The 17,720-nt window shown below is 46.0% G+C and overlaps 1 protein-coding gene across 1 annotated transcript in view; it reads right to left on the reverse strand.

Moving 5' to 3' along the window:
- Positions 1-17,720, reverse strand: part of LOC311009666 (scavenger receptor cysteine-rich type 1 protein M130-like) — a 94,421-nt gene that overhangs the window by 6,348 nt on the left and 70,353 nt on the right. The window contains exons 9-10 of the mRNA XM_084003998.1: positions 10,783-11,094; positions 10,405-10,689 (exon numbers count right to left, since the gene is read on the reverse strand). Of these exons, the coding sequence (XP_083860124.1) occupies positions 10,405-10,689; positions 10,783-11,094 (597 nt within the window). The remainder of the gene's footprint in view (positions 1-10,404; positions 10,690-10,782; positions 11,095-17,720) is intronic.

The following is a 17,720-nucleotide window of genomic DNA, read 5'->3' on the forward strand; positions in this document are numbered from 1 at the left end:
CACCAATTCTAAAATCCTTACATTGGCTCCCTGTATGTCAGAGGATTGATTTCAAAATCCTCCTGCTCACATATAAATCACTACATGGTCTAGGACCGAAGTATATCACTGATATGCTCCCACTACATAAGCCTTCTAGACCACTAAGATCTTCTGAGACCAGTGCTTGAATTGGGCCGGTACTCACCAGTACGCAGTACCGGGACTTCTGATTTTTACCCATCTGCGTACCGTTACTTCTTACAGCGTACCGCCACCTCATGACGCATCTAGGTACGCATATTGTAGTTCTTTTATCATGTTGTCGATACCTACACCTATACCTATAATAAGCTATGCAGTTGATGAATCTGTCTTCATTTTAGATCGACAAGATTCAGTTTAAAAGATTTTCGAGAGCAAGAGGGAGGCTGCGGCGCACTGTCTCTCCACACTTGCCGTCAGTCGAATGCATTTCAGGGCATACCGTAAATCCTCTAATATAGCCTCAGCCAAAATCTTCGCGACGCGAACCTGACAATCTATTATCATAATCTATTTATGTACAGGGAGCAGAAATGGAAAAATAAAACCGATCACCCTCTCTGGATGGAGAGGACTAGACAGAGGAATTCAAGAGTGAGTATCTATGTTGTGATATCTTTATTCCAAAACACACACACTCTCTCTCTCTCTCTCTCTCTGGGATTAGGGCAAGCAAGTTGAGAGACACAGCAAACAAGCAAGCAGAAAGCAAGTAGCTACAATAAAACCACACATAGTTGCCATCTCACTGTACATTGTATCCATTTAGATAAACAATATTTTCCTGTACAAAAATATGAACAAAATCAATTTGAAGATACGGATTGAAGTTTTTATTTATTTATTATTTTTATCAACTAGTATATGGTTTATCTAAGCAACTAGTATAGGGTTTATCTAGGTAAACCAGGCAAAAACACATGGTATCCACTACGGAAAACCTCGGTTCAGGACTTCGGTTCAGAAACTCATTCTATCTTCCCGAACCTCGGTTCATCCCCGCCCCGACCGCACACGTGTGTCAGGTCACTCAGGTTAGTTTCATTTCTGCAAGATGGCTAATAAACCTGAGCTAGCGGATCCCCCGTGTTTACACAGCTTCTTCTTTGTTGGTGTTTAATAGCAGTCCGCGTATACCTGGCTGTTTCCGTGACGCGAGTTTCACGCGAGAGTATGAAAAGGTTTCGCTTAATTTTTTTTTTCATGAATGCTTATATTATCAGGTCGACAAGCATTTATAAAAAATCGGTGAAACTTTTTCATACGCTGGCGTGAAACTCGCGTCACAGAAACAGCTGGGTAAACGCCGACTGCCATTAAACAACAACGAAGAAGAAGCTGTGTAAACACGGTGCCGTCTACGCAAACAGCGTAGCTTTAGCAGTAGAAGCTATCAGGCAAGTGTTCTTTTTAAAGGAACTCCTGATGTACTTACAAACTTTAAAATGCCTCGTTTTGTGAGTACAGACCCTATGTGTACTACTGCAGAAGTTTGGTAACATTCCATGCATTATTAGGGACATTTACAAGATATACTGTAAGTAAGTGCTGCTGTAACGAAATAAACAAACAAATAAATAAATAAATAAAGTACCATAGCGCTATTACGAAGCCGTTCGGCTGATCGCCCTATCTTGACCACTGCTGACCATCGCTAAAAATGCTTCCGAGGGGGTGTTTGGCTGGAGGTCTTGGTGGAATTTACCTAGGGTCCATTTCACTCCGGACCTACACTTTAAGAGAAGTGCTTTTTATTTATTTTTGTTATACCTCAGACTGGTGTAGGAAGTTTTTCATTTTTACTTTATTTAGACAATGTAGACTGGTCTTAAGACAAATGTTTATTTTTTGTGATTAAAAGAAGTGTTTTAAAAAAAAAAGTTTTTGTTGTGGACTTGTTTAAAGAGAAGTGTTATACTTGTTAATATAACTAATGTTCATGTTCTTGATATATCCTTTAATAAAATCCAGACATTTTTTCTGGAAGTTTTCCAAAAGGTTTTTCAGTATGTTTTTAAAAACCGAGGTTTGAACCGAACCGTGAGTCAAAAACCGAAGTCGAACCGAATCGTGGTTTTGGTGAACCGTTACACCCCTAGTATCCATGAGAGCCACAAGCGCGTGTGCTGTGCAGTTGCTGCTGATTTAGAGTACTGGCACCTTTTTTATTCCAATTCAAGCACTGTCTGAGACCAATCTGTTAGTGATTCCCAGAGTAAACAACAATCACGGGAGAGCATCATTTAGTTACTATGCAACAAATGGCTGGAATAAACTTCCTGAAGATGTTAGACTTGCCCCAACTCTGACCACTTTTAAAACTAGACTGAAAAGTTTTATGTTCACCATAGCTTTCTGCTAAATCTTTTAATGTCTGCACTGTTTTTAATTATTGCAAATATGTTTTTATTCTCCTTTCTTTCTGTAATGCATTTTTAAATTTGCCTTTATTTTCTTTTAATTCTTCTATTTTTTTTTCTTCACTTTGTTGTATGATGTGAAGCACTTTGAGTCTGCCTTGTGTATGAAATGTGCTATACAAATAAAGTCGCCTTGCCTTGCTGTAAATTGTGTCAGTTCGAAAAATGTGAGTGCAGGTACTTTTCTTTGAAATGAAGAGAGGCAGAAAGCCTGGCCCCAAGACAATTAATTAATTAATTAAAAAGCCCCAAAATATGCCTTCAGACAGGACTGGTTGAAGCAATTTCCCTGGCTGATGTATGATGAAGAAAGGGACTCAATGCACTGCATTTATTGTCGGGAGTGCGGTCAGAATATGGCCGGTAATAGTGCGTCTCTACGAAGGACTGCGTTACTGTCTACTGCAGCATTTTGCATAAAGGGAGGCCGGTCAACATGTTAATTGGACATGTCGGGTGGAGCATGGACACGCACAGTGTTTGAAGGCCCACATTACAGCATGAGAGATCATGAATAGGAAATTGTATGGTAGCCTATTCCTAATATTATTATTAAAAATGAATAGCCTAAGTAAAAATATAAATATATATAATATATATAAAGTAGGCTAGGCTAAGGTCACATAAACAGTTTTCCATTTGCAATCTATAGGCTAGTGACCTGTATGATCTGTTTATTCTTGAGGAATTTATGCTTCATGTAGTGATATGCATCAGTGTGCAGATTGGCTGGAGAAAACGGGTGCTCTGGGTGCTGATGGTGCTGCAGTTAACCTAGGCCATCAGGGGGTGTCATTATGTAAAAGGAGAGCGATGAAAAGGTGACCGTTTGGCATTAAAGGCGACGATGAAAAATGTGGGTGCACCTAAATTTTGTGCTGGTGCACCTAAAAAAAAAAGTTAGGCGCACCAGTGCAACCAATGCATGGAGTTAGTCTGGAGCCCTGTAAGGAGGTGTTCAGGGTGAAGGACTCCACGTGGGGGTGGAGATACTGACGAGCCACCGACTGAGCTGCTCAGAGTTGTGGCCACTTTTGGTGCCTGCTATGGTGGCAACCAAAGAACCTGCTGGTGGAAACCAGCGGCTCAGAAAGCTGTGGAGCTGAAGAAGGAGTCCTTTCAGGCTGCTTGGTGGTCGGCCCAGAGGACTCCTGAAGCAGCACACGTGGAGGTTTCTCTCATACAGATATCTGGGTGCATTCAGCAGATATGTTGAATATGTTGAATTACCAACAGCTGACAGCTTTCTAGATAAGTAAGAATGAAGAAAGTAAAACAACCACATTGCATGCATCTTTGTCATGACGTCATCGCTTCTAGAGCTCCGTCCATATCTTTGTTTCATTTCACGGAGCGCTGCCGTGCCGTTATTTCTGCGTGCGCTGCTGTCGCTGTTTCTGTGGCGAGATTTCCTAGTGTTAAAAACACGTTTCTAAAAAAACATATACTCATTTCATTACATACATGTTTACATTCCAATAGTACTGATTTGTTTACTATTCAAATTATATTCGGTTCCCGAAGTTCGTTCCAACAGCCCTAAAACATTATAGTAGTTTTAATTATAATATCAAGCGCAGTGTTAGTTCTGGCAGGCCATGACGTCAAGCTCTAAATCAGCAGTAACAGCGTAGCTGTCAAAACCGAGGAGATCAGCTGACGGCTCAGCTGACTCCCCGTGCTCACTTCCTATTGGGAAATTGCATTCAGAGCGCACTATTTAAACTGCTCTAGCCTGACCTCCCACGTTGCTTACTCTGCCGGCGTTGTCAAGACGAGCTCCCGTTGGAAGAGAATTCGCTATTCGCGTTCGTACTCACCCTGCTGCTCCTGATGTCGTCGCTCTCCATCCATGATGAAGACCCGCGGCAAAATGACGGTATGGAGCCCCAGCAAAACCCCGAAACAGAGGAAGCCGACGAATCTACGACGATGAGAGGGCTCCATCTCTCCGTCGAAGCTCTCGCCAAGCAGGCAACGATAACGCCACAGATGTCCCATTGCTCGATGACTGGCCGATTCCAAGCCGCTGGAGTTTCTGTTTGCCAACGATGTTACCGCTCCGGTCGGACCGTCACACCAGGAACTGTTAGCTTTATTTTAAATTTCGCTGGGTCTCAACCTCCACCCGCCGATCAGCTCCTGTCTCCGCTCCTCGGAAAGCTTCAGCAAACGCAAACACAGCTCCCGGAACTCAGCATTTGCTCCGACTCCAGCTGCTGCCCCACCGGCCAAAAGAGCTAGAGCCCCGACTTCAGCAGTCGCCTCTGCAGCTCCGGCAAATGACGCCATCATGGCAGCGCTGTCTTCCACCCAGTCATCCATTTCCAGCATGAATTCCAGGATCCAAAGCTTAGAGGCCGCTACCGCTTCACCTTCCAGCACTTCTTCTTCTTCTGCTTCTTCTTCTGTGGATTTTTTTGGCAGCCGGCATCCAATGTGTTGCATTGCTGCCACCTTCAGGTTAATTACGCCATACCCTCAAACTCTTTCCATCAGACCAGTGTCTGATAAATATTTTAACAAACACCACCTTCCCCTCCCACTCGATCCCAAGTTTAATATGCCTTTAACCGACAAATCTTCCAGTCACAACTCTCTCATTTTCTCCAGTAACTCCTTCTTTTCACTGCTGTATTTCCTACATTAAATCAGAGCATGTGGCACTGTCTCAGGTCTCTCTTGACATTCTTCACACAGTCCATTTTGATGTTTTTCCAGCTCTTCTCTCCAGGCCGCCGTGTTTACATCCCGGGAACCTGCCGCTTCCTCCTCGACGCCGAAGACGTCACTCCGACACCCCCCGACGGCGTCTCTATCCCGCGCAGAACTCTGGGAAGTGCAGTCCCAACCTCCACCGGCGTCCCATTCTACCCTTCCGCTGCTGCCATCTCTGGCAACCTGAGAAGCCAGATCCCCGCAGTCGCAGGTAATGATGTCAATCTAGTCAAATCCTGCTGCGCTCTGATTTCAGTAGGTGATTTCGACCCGATGTACCTAACGCATTGTATGTGGGTTGAAGCGATGCATGATGGCTAGAATTTGTTTTTGCTTAGCAGCCGACTACAAATACGTCACAGGGTCACAACCATATCACGTGACCTAAAACATCACGGTAACAGTTTTCAAGAGCCGCTTCTCGCAGCGCTACGCAACGGTTTTTATTGGTTAAAAGTTCAATGACGTGTATTCAGGTCCGCACTCGGCGGCCACCTTGTGGTGAAATGCTTTGCCTTCATTTCGGTTGCTAATCTCATGGCTTGATTATGTGAGGTCCGGTTAATTCAAACATAGGATGATAATACAAATACACTGAAGAAGAAAGAAGAAGAAGAAAAAAAAAAACACACACATGTCGCCTTGCGTGTGCGTGTTCATGTGTGTGTATATATGTGTATATATAGCCTATATAGCCTATCGCTTGAGTCACGTTGACTCTGCTGTCAGACTTGACGGCGTTCGGCTACATTTTCTTTAGAGCCCGCCCCCTCAGACACCTGCAGCTCTCGTCGGCGTGATAAGTCAAGTCAAGCCAAGACCATCCTGAACAAGCCTAATAATAAGCGTGTGGTAGATTGTGGTGATGTGGTCGTGATGTTAAAAGATAGCCTAATGATCCTAGACCTGGAAAGACTCTGACACTAGCAGGATTCTCCGTTGTATGGCGTATACAGAGATGTAATCTGCAAAGTCTATCCATCCCGTCCAGCCGAACTGGATCTTTCCATCATTGCCGATCTTGCCATGTCATATGGGGGAACTCTGTTCTATGAATACCACAAATCATTCTCTGCCAGGGCTGCCATGTTCATTCAGAGGTTAACCAAAGACTGGACTGGTCTGTGGTCGACCTGGCTCTAATCAGCAGGCACTGCACTGGCCGCTAAGCTTTCTTGCGCCATTCGCAGTTCTTTCTCACACCATGCAAGCTGTGTCCCAAACCCGTGGCTATAGCCTAGTCCATCCGCCGGCAGGCCCAAAAGCCGATGAGGATAAGGTGACATCTTTTGGACTCCAATGTTCCAAATCCATAAAAAACGTATGCAACTGTAACTATATTCATGCTTGCAGCTATTGCGTGGACAGGCATCCAAAATCAGTGAGTCCCAGACAAACTCGCCTCGTGAGGAAGGAAAAGAGATAATAAAACATCCGTTAAATAATTGTAAGCTGCAAAAAAAAAAAAAAAATGAAGCAGCTGATACTTTATCAACAAAGGGTGCTCCCCATACCATTAATCAACAGATTTATAAGACGCCTTACTTGGGCATTCTTGCTGGGGATCTTCATCATCTAGCAGCTCACATTGCAGGCCGCATGTGCTTTTTGGTTCACTGTTTTGAGTCCCGCAAATGCAGCCGTCCTCCATCAAAGGCCTCCTCGCAGGTGTCCAGTTCCACCTGTGCTGCTCGGATCCATCCGCCAACAGCTTGCTAGAGAATCCATCCATTAAGCTATCGGATCAATGAGGCCGATCCAGCATTCCGATCCAGCCATTTCATTTTTATTCACATCCTACGCAGCTATACAGTGACAGCGATCTAGTCGCTTCAATTCTGTTTGCTATGCTGGTTATGTCATCACGCAGAGTACGCTGGCAGCCAGTGATGAGTACACAGAGCAACACGGAGCAAGCACTGGTTCATTAAGCCTTTGTCCGTCGGGTTTCAGGCAGCTACTACATTAAATATTACATTTTAAAATATCTGTTTACAGTGCACTTTACATGGTACAAGTGTTATTTATTTCTTTTTGCTGCTAATGTACACTTTATTCGTTAATAAATAATATTAAGTACATTTATATCTGTGGCAATGCCACATGATCGAAACTGGATTGGTGCATCTCTAGTCTCTAAGGTGTGGAGAATTCACCACACGCTCACGATCTTCAACCCCTCCCAAGACCTCACCATAGGCCATGTAACTCTCCACAGTCATTACCTTTGTGTTCCTGAAACATTCCAAAACTGATAGAGACAGAAGCAGAATATCTGTTCCCAAACTAACTCAGATTTTTGTCCATTGTCTTCCATGGCCCGCTATCTGGGAGCCGTGCTCCAGCCAGCCCACAGGAGCCGCTGCTCATCACGGAGGGAGGAGAACCCCTGTCACGAGCCTGGTTCACCTCTTGCCTCCGCCTCCTCTGCAAATTCTGCGGCCTCCCTCCACAACGCTGCATGGCTCATTCGTTCCACTTTGGGGCAGCAACTACAGCAGCAATGTGTCCAACCTAAAAGCCATGGGCACATGGTCCTCACCTGCTTATGAACGTTATCTGCGCCATCCTAGATGCTCAAGCCATGAGCCGAATATTGGAAGTACATAAGTATAATCAAAATATTATTATTCACCAAGCTGAGGGGTAACTGATCGGCCTATCTCCTATTTAAATAGGCTACATTTATTTTTAACTCAGATAGCCTCCTGACATCTCTTGTAGGGGTGTAACGGTTCACCAAAACCACGATTCGGTTCGACTTCGGTTTTTGAATCACGGTTCGGTTCAAACCTCGGTTTTTAAAAACATACCGAAAAACCTTTTGGAAAACTTCCAGAAAAAATGTCTGGATTTTATTAAAGGATATATCAAGAACATGAACATTAGTTATATTAACAAGTTTAACACTTCTCTTTAAACAAGTCCACAACAAAAACTTTTTTTTTTTAAACACTTCTATTAATCTCTTAAGGAATACAAAAAATAAACATTTGTCTTAAGACCAGTCTACATTGTCTAAATAAAGTAAAAATGAAAAACTTCTTACACCAGTCTGAGGTATAACAAAAATAAATAAAAAGCACTTCTCTTAAAGTGTCGGTCCGGAGTGAAATGGACCCTCGGTAATTTCCACCAAGACCTCCAGCCAAACACCCCCTCGGAAGCATTTTTAACGATGGTCAACAGTGGTCAAGATAGGACGATCAGCCGAACGGCTTCGTAATAGCGCTATGGTACTTACAGAATATCGCGTAAATGTCCCCACTAATAATGCATGGAATGTTACCAAACGTCTGCAGTAGTACACATAGGGTCTGTACTCACAAAACGAGGCATTTTAAAGTTTGTAAGTACACCAGGAGTTTATTTAAAAAGAACACTTGCCTGATAGCTTCTACTGCTAAAGCTACGCTGTTTGCGGAGACGGCACCGTGTTTACACAGCTTTTTCTTCGTTGGTGTTTCATGGCAGTCGGCGTTTACCCAGCGTAAACACCAACGAAGAAGAAGCTGTGTAAACACGGGGGATCCGCTAGCTCAGGTTTATTAGCCATCTTGCAGAAATGAAACTAACCTGAGTGACCTGCCACACGTGTGTGGTCGGGGCGGGGATGAACCGAGGTTCGGGAAGATAGAATGAGTTTCTGAACCGAAGTCCTCTGAACCGAGGTTTTCCGTTTCGGTTCAGAACCGTTACACCCCTAATCTCTTGTAGCAAGAGGGTCAGGGAATTGCCGGTGTGGTCGTTTTGGGGGCCTTTTCTTTGCTGCTGTGCTCCCGGCCTGGCTGTGCCTGCTGCCACGGACTACTTCTTGATACATGCTTCTGTTAATTCAACCACTACTGTTAATGCTACTACTACTATACTACCAACACCAAATGCAGTTGGAACCCAAGGGCCTGGGCTGCACGAGATTTCTGCCTAAAAGCCTATTAAGGCAGTTTTTTCTCGCCACTGTCGCTGTAAAGCTTGCCCCTGGGTGATGTTGGGACTTTGAAATTGTGGTGACTCTTGAAATTTTGAGCGTATTCTTGTCCTGCTCAATAATATGTGTCCGGAGATGACCTCTGTTGTTTGACAATATAAAACTGAATTGAATTGAATTTATCATGTAAGGTGACCTGGGGTGTTTGAAAGGCGCCAACAAATAAATTGTTATTATTATTATTATTAATATATTATGCCCTTCATGATAACTCATGAAGGGCAGGAAGGTGCTCTTCCTGCCTCAGGCTTTCCACGCAAGCGTGTGGAAGAGCAGATAGGATACGTCTGTCTCCTCTTTATTCATCAGGCTGAGGGGCAACGGATCTGCTAATCTCCTACCTAAATACAGGCTACATTTATTTTAACTCAGAAGGCCCCCTGACATCTCTTGTAGCAAGAGGGTCAGGGAAATTGCCGGTGTGGTCGTTTTGGGGGTTTTTCTTTGCTGCTACGCTCCCTGCTTATGCCGTTCATGATGGCTCATGAAGGGCACGCAAGCGCGTGGAAGAGCAGGGAGTCCCAGAACAGTACCATACCGCCAAATGAAACTTGTGCAAATAAATAAAGGTTCTTTTTGACAAAGTGGTCCTGACTGAATCCTTGTTATTCAGAGACCATGAACATGTGCATAAAAATGCAAATGTGTGTGCAATCATTTATGGACTTTAACCGTGTCTGAAGTCAGCGCGTCTGTCGATCCACTCGCCGCTATTTAAGTTTCACTTTCAGTTGTGAATCAGTTCATTTCTCAATGTTTCTAACGTCAGATTGTGTTTGGAGCTGCTCATCACATGGATTCTTGTGGGTCATTTGATGAAAAAACTCAGAAAAAAACTTATCATAAACATCTTCGACATGACTATCAATCACTGTGTGTGTGTGTGTGTGTGAGTGTGTGTGTGTGTGTGAGTGTCAGCCCCGCCCCTCTGATAGAGAGGAGAGACGCTGGATGAAGCGTTGTCCGTTAATTACACTAAAACACAGTAGAGACTCTCAATGTGCTTTTTTTCTTTTCTTTCGACAAACGCTTATAATGTTATATATATATATATATATATATATATATACATATATACAGTATATATTAGAGAAAACAAAGACTTTTATAAATTCAATGAAATTCCGCATTTTACAGTTGATTACATTTCATTGTCAAAATATGTGATTCTGTCATAGGGCCCTACTCGGAACGCCCCAGTTTGAAAACCACAGTCATAGATGATGTCACAGATGATGTCACTGAGGGGCTTACCTGAGCAGGTGAGATTCAGGATGGAGGAAAAGGAGACTGATGTTGCACACTCCTTCAGAGTGGATCCAGAATGAACACAGGCAGACCTGATCCTCCACACAGGTCTTCTTGAGGACTCCTTTCTCCGTCCTACAGACACAGCAGAGCCACAGTCCAGCTCTCTACAGGCAACAGCTGCTTCCTTCAGGGTCCAGTCATAGTCATACACTGGTCTCCAGTCTCCCTGATGTCTCACCTCCAGTGTTCCAGCACAGCGACTGGCTCCTCCCACCAACCTGACAGGCTCTGAACAGAAAGAAGAGAGTCGTCAGTCAAAGAGCAAAGTGAGTTTGATGAGAACAGAAATGAACCAGATCAAAGCTGCAGCTCCTCTTCTACCTGAGCAGGTGAGTCCAACAGCTTTGCCAGGTGAGCAGGTGTTTCTATCTGAGCCTGAGCTTCTACAGTCCAGGAGAGCAGACTCATGGCCTCCACACTGGAACTCTTTGGTCCACGTTGGAGCACCCACGTCTCCATAGAGCGCCCCCTGGAGGACTGAAGGAGCCCCACAGCCAAGCTCCCTGCAGACCACCTCTGCATCCTGCTGGTCAAAGTCAGCTTCACACACCGAGGACCACCACTGGTTGGACTGGTTGGACTTCACCTCCAGTCTGCCTGAGCACAGAGTCCCATTCAGCAGCCTGACAGAGTCTGGAGAGATGATAGAAGATCAAATAGAGAGAGAGAAATGACATATGTTGGCATAATTTCACATAGAGTGGAGTGAGACTATTGGCGTTTCAGAGTGTGATCTCCTTCACAATAAATTATCTTTGGTGGAACGTCAAGATAACGGCATCGTCGTCTTCTTCACTTTTCAATGATACTAGTGTGGAGAAAAATGTAAATACATAAGTTAATCACACATGTTTTAAATTACTACACATAGACTCAGATGTTCAGGCTAGTGGCAGACTACTGTGAGGGTTAGAAACTGAGTCTCACACACACACACTCACAGGCACAGGCGAGAGAGCAGCGGGGGTAGGGGTCGAACAATATACATAGGACACATTCCTTAGCGGAATCCGCACAGGGGGGGAGTATATGATATATGTGCATCTCGACAACATACACACACATACATAGATGTCAGCACCCGGAGGGATGGACCGTATGAGCCAGTGTGGGTGGAGATACCCAGCGCTCCAACCAGGCCGCGGCATGCTAAAATTACGCTCCGCCTGCATCTATAGAATGAGCCAATCAGACTCATGTGGAGTCTCAATGAAATAAGCTGCGCACTCTGTGTAAGCGCCTTTTGAGTGAGTTCAACCCTATGTTGGGCTGACTATTAGGTCCGTGCACGTATAACTGCCGGAATATGCTTTCCAGATATTTGTGCTAATAAAGCGCTGTTATTGATATAACCCATAGACTCTCCTCGTATATTCAAGCTAACTGTTTTTTTTTCACAACAAATCTGGTAGCAGAGGATGGTTGGGAGAAAAGCTTGAGGAGGAAAGAATTTTAACGACTACCTCCTGTCTTGCAGAAGGAGGGGGGCTTCCTGAAAGAAAGTGGAGGCCAGAAGGATTCATCCTCTCTCGGCAAAGTTGATCACTGAGCGCTCAACCGAAAAGGTAAGCAGAAACCTATTTAATTGAATTCTGCATATTGAAAACTATAAATTAGGTGATCAACAACTACCGAGTGTGAGTATGAATACTTTAGACAAAATTTAACTAAAGGATAAAATGTTAAAAGAATAGAAGGAAAGCATATTCTGCAAATGTGATAAAAATAAACCTGCCATAGTGTGTACACATGTGTGACTGAACCTAACAGAAAACACGAGATGAAGGACGAATAGAAGGGCTTTTATGTGTACAGTATCGTGAAGTAGCGGACCCACTACACTCCGTGAAGCATGAGAATTCTTGCACATAATTAAGTCACTCTATTAACGAACATAGCGTGTTTTGGGTTAACCAACAGACTGCATAAATAGTACTTTGTAATTTGGAAACCATACAATTCCTTCGGGACCGCGTTGTCGAGTACAGAAGCGTAGGCAGTGGTTGTAATACAATAGAAATTTATAGTAATTTGGAAACGATACAATTCCTCCGGGACCGCGCTGTCCAGTAGAGAAGCGTAGGCAGTGGTTGTAATACAATAGAAATTTATAGTAATTTGGAAACGATACAATTCCTCCGGGACCGCGCTGTCGAGTACAGAAACGTAGGCAGTGGTTGTAATACAATAGAAATTTATAGTAATTTGGAAACGATACAATTCCTACGGGACCGCGCTGTCGAGTAGAGAAGCGTAGGCAGTGGTTGTAATACAATAGAAATTTAGACATGGCATGGAGTTTTATGATATAGACATAGAAGAGTTCAGAGAGGTAGATAACAAAGAAGAAGAGGGAGTAGCCGACACCCTGTTGCACGCTCTAGGAGGTGACACTCTCCACTCAGCAGCAACAGCAGAAACACACACACCAACGATAACAGAAGTGAGTAGACAGATACTAGAACTAGAAAAGCTCATTAAGACGAGTCTGTTAAATAAATCTAGTGGGATTGGGGCTGGTCTGGGTAACGTTAGGAGCGATTCTTTTGATTATATTGAGGGATTGAACGAGGGGGAAATGGAAGACTTCGTAGAGACCTTGAAGGCTAGAGTTATGACTGAGGATAGAAGTAAAAAGGGAGATGGGAAGATAGTTAAATCAGTAGCGAAAAGGTGGGAGATAAAGAGATGGATCACCAAGGACGGGCTGCCATCAAGAGAAGCTATGAATATGATGGTGAATGATGTCAAACAAAGATTAGAGAGAGCTCGACAGAACATGGAGGCTGAAAAGGACAAGCGATCAGTTTTCAAACCACTCAAAAAGATGTTTGAAGAACAAGAAGAAGAGACAAGAGTAACAAATCTAATGCTAAAAGACCTCTTCCAGCAGAGAAGAATGGAGAGGGGAGACAAACATGAAGAGACACAGGAGGGGGGAGGAGGCATATATCCAGCCCTACCAGAGAAGTTGACAGCTGGGCCTCTGGAAACGACATCTCCCCCAACAGCCCCACCTCCCTACACCCACCAAGGCTCATTAATGCCTGCACAGACCACAGACACAGCAGTACAAGCACCAGTACTAACATTGTCCGGCGTGGAAGTCCACGTACAAGACCAAGATAGAGAGGAAATGAAGAGAGAAATGGAAAGACTGCGACAGCGACTAACACTACTGGAGCCCACTGGAGGATCAAGAAGTCAAAGCGGCTCGACCTGGTCAGAAAGTGAACCAGAAGGACCCCTCACAAAAAATCCCTCGAAGCCACCTAGTGGTAGAAACCATATCGACCCAAGGAAGGAGGGGTCAACCAGAGTAAAGTCACCTGCCAGCAGTATTGGCGGCCAGATAAAGGAAGAGGAACAGGGAGCGGCTGGAGGATACAATCCTAGATCAACGGCATGTGGATACGATCGGGACTTCATGAGAGAAAACGAGGACCACTTTGGCCTCCCCACAGGAGGGGTAGACATATCTCAATTGACTGATCTAAGCAACATGGCCGCTCCAAGTCCAAAAACCCCGCCAAGGAGCCCAAGCCCCACCAGAGAACAAACAGAGGATGAGCGTGTGGACAAAGCGATTGCAGACCTAAGAGCCAGACTGCATCTGCCAGCAGAAAAGACACACCTTCACATGAAGGGCACGTTCTATGGGGAAACCACCAGGATTCCACGACCACCCGCGGGGGCACCCTCCCCAGTAGGAATGCGGCTAAGGTCAGGAGTGGTGCTGCCTCCACAATCTGCCAGCTCCAGGAGAGACAGATGTTACAACACACCAGGGCCCCTAATGAGTCCGTTGGAGGAAACCTTGGGAACGGAGCTTCTTCTCCCATTGAGACCGGTACCAGGAGGAGGAGGACACGTCCAATATACACCGTTCACATTCGGCGATATGGACACGCTGAACTCCAGGCTGCCCAACCTCCACTCAGGGTCCACACCGTGGATGGAGGCGTTCCTGACGCAGACCGCTGGGAACGTCATGGCACTGGGAGACATGAGGGCAATCCTGGGAAGAGCCACAGACACAATCACAGCAAATACCATATTGGAACAATGTGGACAACCGGACACGGCTCCATCAACAGTTCCATTTGGGGCATTTGCCACCATCTTCTGGACGATACTGAGACAGCATTACCCAACCCCAGTGGATCGATCAGTGGTGGACACACTGAAGAATGAAGAGGGTGAATCCCCGGACAGTTATATGTGACGAGCAAAGAGAGAATGGCAAAAAGCTTTCGGAGAACCACACAACAGCACCGAGACCACACTCTCCCTGTGGAGGGCAACAGTGATCAAAGGTTTGCCAGAAGGGGCAAGAAAAAACCTGGAAAATGTAGTAGGTTTGACAGAAATGGATGGCCCCATGTGGTGCTCACAGATACGACATTACCTGACAAAACACCAGAAAGGAGAGCAAGGACAGAAAGATGAGATACAAGGACTAAAAAAGAAGATCTTGAAGAAACAACTAGCAGAATTGGAAGAAAGAGAGAAGGCAAGAAAGGCGAAACAAATGCCGGCTGTGACGCCTCCCACACCGGAAGCACCAGCCACCCAGTAGTACCAACAACCACAGCAGCCATGGCCCCCTCAGGTGCAGCAGCAAGGCTATCAAAGGGGAGGAGGATTCCGAGGGGGAAGGGGTCGCACTCAAGGGCCCGCCTTCTATTGCTAAAACTGCGGCAGACCTGGACATTATGCGAGAAATTGCCGGTTAGAAGTTCAACAACCAGGAAACTATGCAGGGCCACCACAAGGAAGAGGAGGACCTGGTCCCTAAAGGGGAAGAGGAAGAGGGGGACCGCCACCGTACGGGCCACAACCCATCCCACCGTACGGGCCACAACCCATCCCACCGTACGGGCCACAACCCATCCCACCGTACGGGCCGACGGGCCACAACCCATCCCACCGTACGGGCCACAACCCATCCCACCGTACGGGCCACAACCCACCCCACCGACATCGGGGCCTGAGCTGCCCCAGCATCAGGCATATACTGGGGACTGGTACCAGGGACCAGGGAGCCAGTATCAAGGCCCTTACTGACACGCCCCTCCATCAGGACAAGAAGCGGTGCACTTCAGACTAACCACAGAGCCTCTCCTGACACTCAATGTTAATGGGCGGCCACACACCATGCTGGCTGATTCCGGAGCCACCTATTCTTGTCTAACAACACCGCAACAACCTTCGAATGTAACCCAATCGGTGGTGGGCGTGACGGGTTTACCACAAATCCAGTATTTTTCAGAACCACTCTCGGTGGAATATCAGGGACACCAAATCTCACATTCCTTCTTGTTGGCACCAAAGTGCCCGGTAAATCTTTTGGGAAGAGACCTAATGTGCAAAATGAGACTAACAATTTATATGAACAATGACGGAGTACATGTAACAACCAGCCCGCCACCATCGACACCCGAAAACCCAGTGAGACTCATGATACTTGCACCTGAAGCATATGAACCCCTCATGGCGGATCAAGAGGTGTTTTGCCTACGCCTCCTGGAAAATGGCCCAAGGACCCCACAAATACAGTACCAATTCAACCTTTTGAAGTCACGCATATTCGCCCTGCACCCATACAAAACGCCGCTGGATCACGTACACTGCACCATGGATGTGGAGTCAGATCCCGATAGCCCCTATACCGAAGACTGGGACGAAAACATGGCTCATCTACACCCTCCCATTGTATGCAGCCATATCTACTGCGGGAGAGAGGGAGTCGCGGCCAGGGTGCTTCTGGATTCGTGGCTACTGCCTTGGTATCGGCTGGGCCCCTCAGCTGCTCCACATGTAACCCTGGCCGTAGGATTCGGACAGGAATCACGGAGCCTGGGACCCATGGTCAGGAGGGCAACCACCCTCACATGGGAACAAACAGCACAACCCGATCTGCTGAAGGCTAAAGAAGAAAATATGTGGTGCTTCACGGGCCCCCATACCACGGATGTCTCCCTCCCAGAACACATACCACTGCCAAGACAACATGGACTCCCATGTACGGACCACCCAGGAGCCGCAGCGGTTTTGAATGCGGTGAACTCATGATTTTGGACTACAACCCCCCATGACGTAGGAGCCCTGGAAACACAACCAGTAATTGTCACCCTGAAAGACCCAGATGCACCTCCTATTTATCGACGGCAGTATCCTCTAACCCAAGATCAAATGAAGGGAATTGCCCCCACGATACAGGGCCTTCTGGACGTCGGGGTAATATACGAGTGCCACTCCCCATGGAATACTCCCATATTACCGGTACAGAAAGCAGGGGGAAAGGGCTGGAGAATGGTACAAGACTTCCGCCCTAAAAATGATGTAACGACTCCAGATGTTCATCCAGTACCAGACCCACACGTAGCACTCACGAGTTTAAGCCCAGCATTTCGATACTTCACTGTCATAGATTTGGCAAACGCTTTCTTCAGTGTTCCACTGGCACAACCATCACAAGCCATGTTTGCTTTCACGTTTGGGGGCAAACAGTACACCTACAATCGGTTGCCACAGGGGTTCAGGGACTCTCCAGGTCTCTTTAATCAGGTACTAAAAGCACACCTACTAGAACTCCAATGGCCACCAGGGGTTGTGCTCATCCAATATGTAGATGATCTTCTTTTGGCAGCAGAAACATCTACCCTCTGCCTGGAGGCCACTGCCCTACTGTTCTCAGTTCTGCACAAAAAGGGCTACAAAGTCAAGAGAGAAAAAGTGCAGCTATGCAGAGAAGAAGTCCTATTCCTAGGCCGACAAATCTCGGCATCAGGATTGGGAGTATCTACGGCCCACAGGGAATCAATCCTACACCATCCAAAGCCCACCACGGTGGCAGACATGCTGTCATTTCTGGGACTAACGGGCTACAGCCGATCCCACATACCTGATTACTCCAATCGGACACAACCTTTGCGGACAATGATCAAAGAGGTAGGGGCTCGAAACCTCACAGAACGACTACCCTGGACTTCTGAAGCTGAACAAGCATTCACTGACATGAAACAAGTACTCTCCCAAGCTGCTGCACTCACCTCACCGGACTACACAGAAGTGTTCCATTTGGATGTTTCTGAACAAAATGCATTTTTAAATGCTGTTTTGTATCAGAAAAAAGGGGGAGAGAGGAATGTGTTGATATACTACTCTTCAAAACTCGACGCAGTGGAAACCGGACAGTCAACGTGCGCCAGATATGTTGCAGCGGTAGCAAAAGCTCTCCAAAAAACAGCACATGT

This window comes from Eutrigla gurnardus, assembly GCF_963514095.1.
Source record: "Eutrigla gurnardus genome assembly, chromosome: 24".
Classification (NCBI taxonomy): Eukaryota; Metazoa; Chordata; class Actinopteri; order Perciformes; family Triglidae; genus Eutrigla; species Eutrigla gurnardus.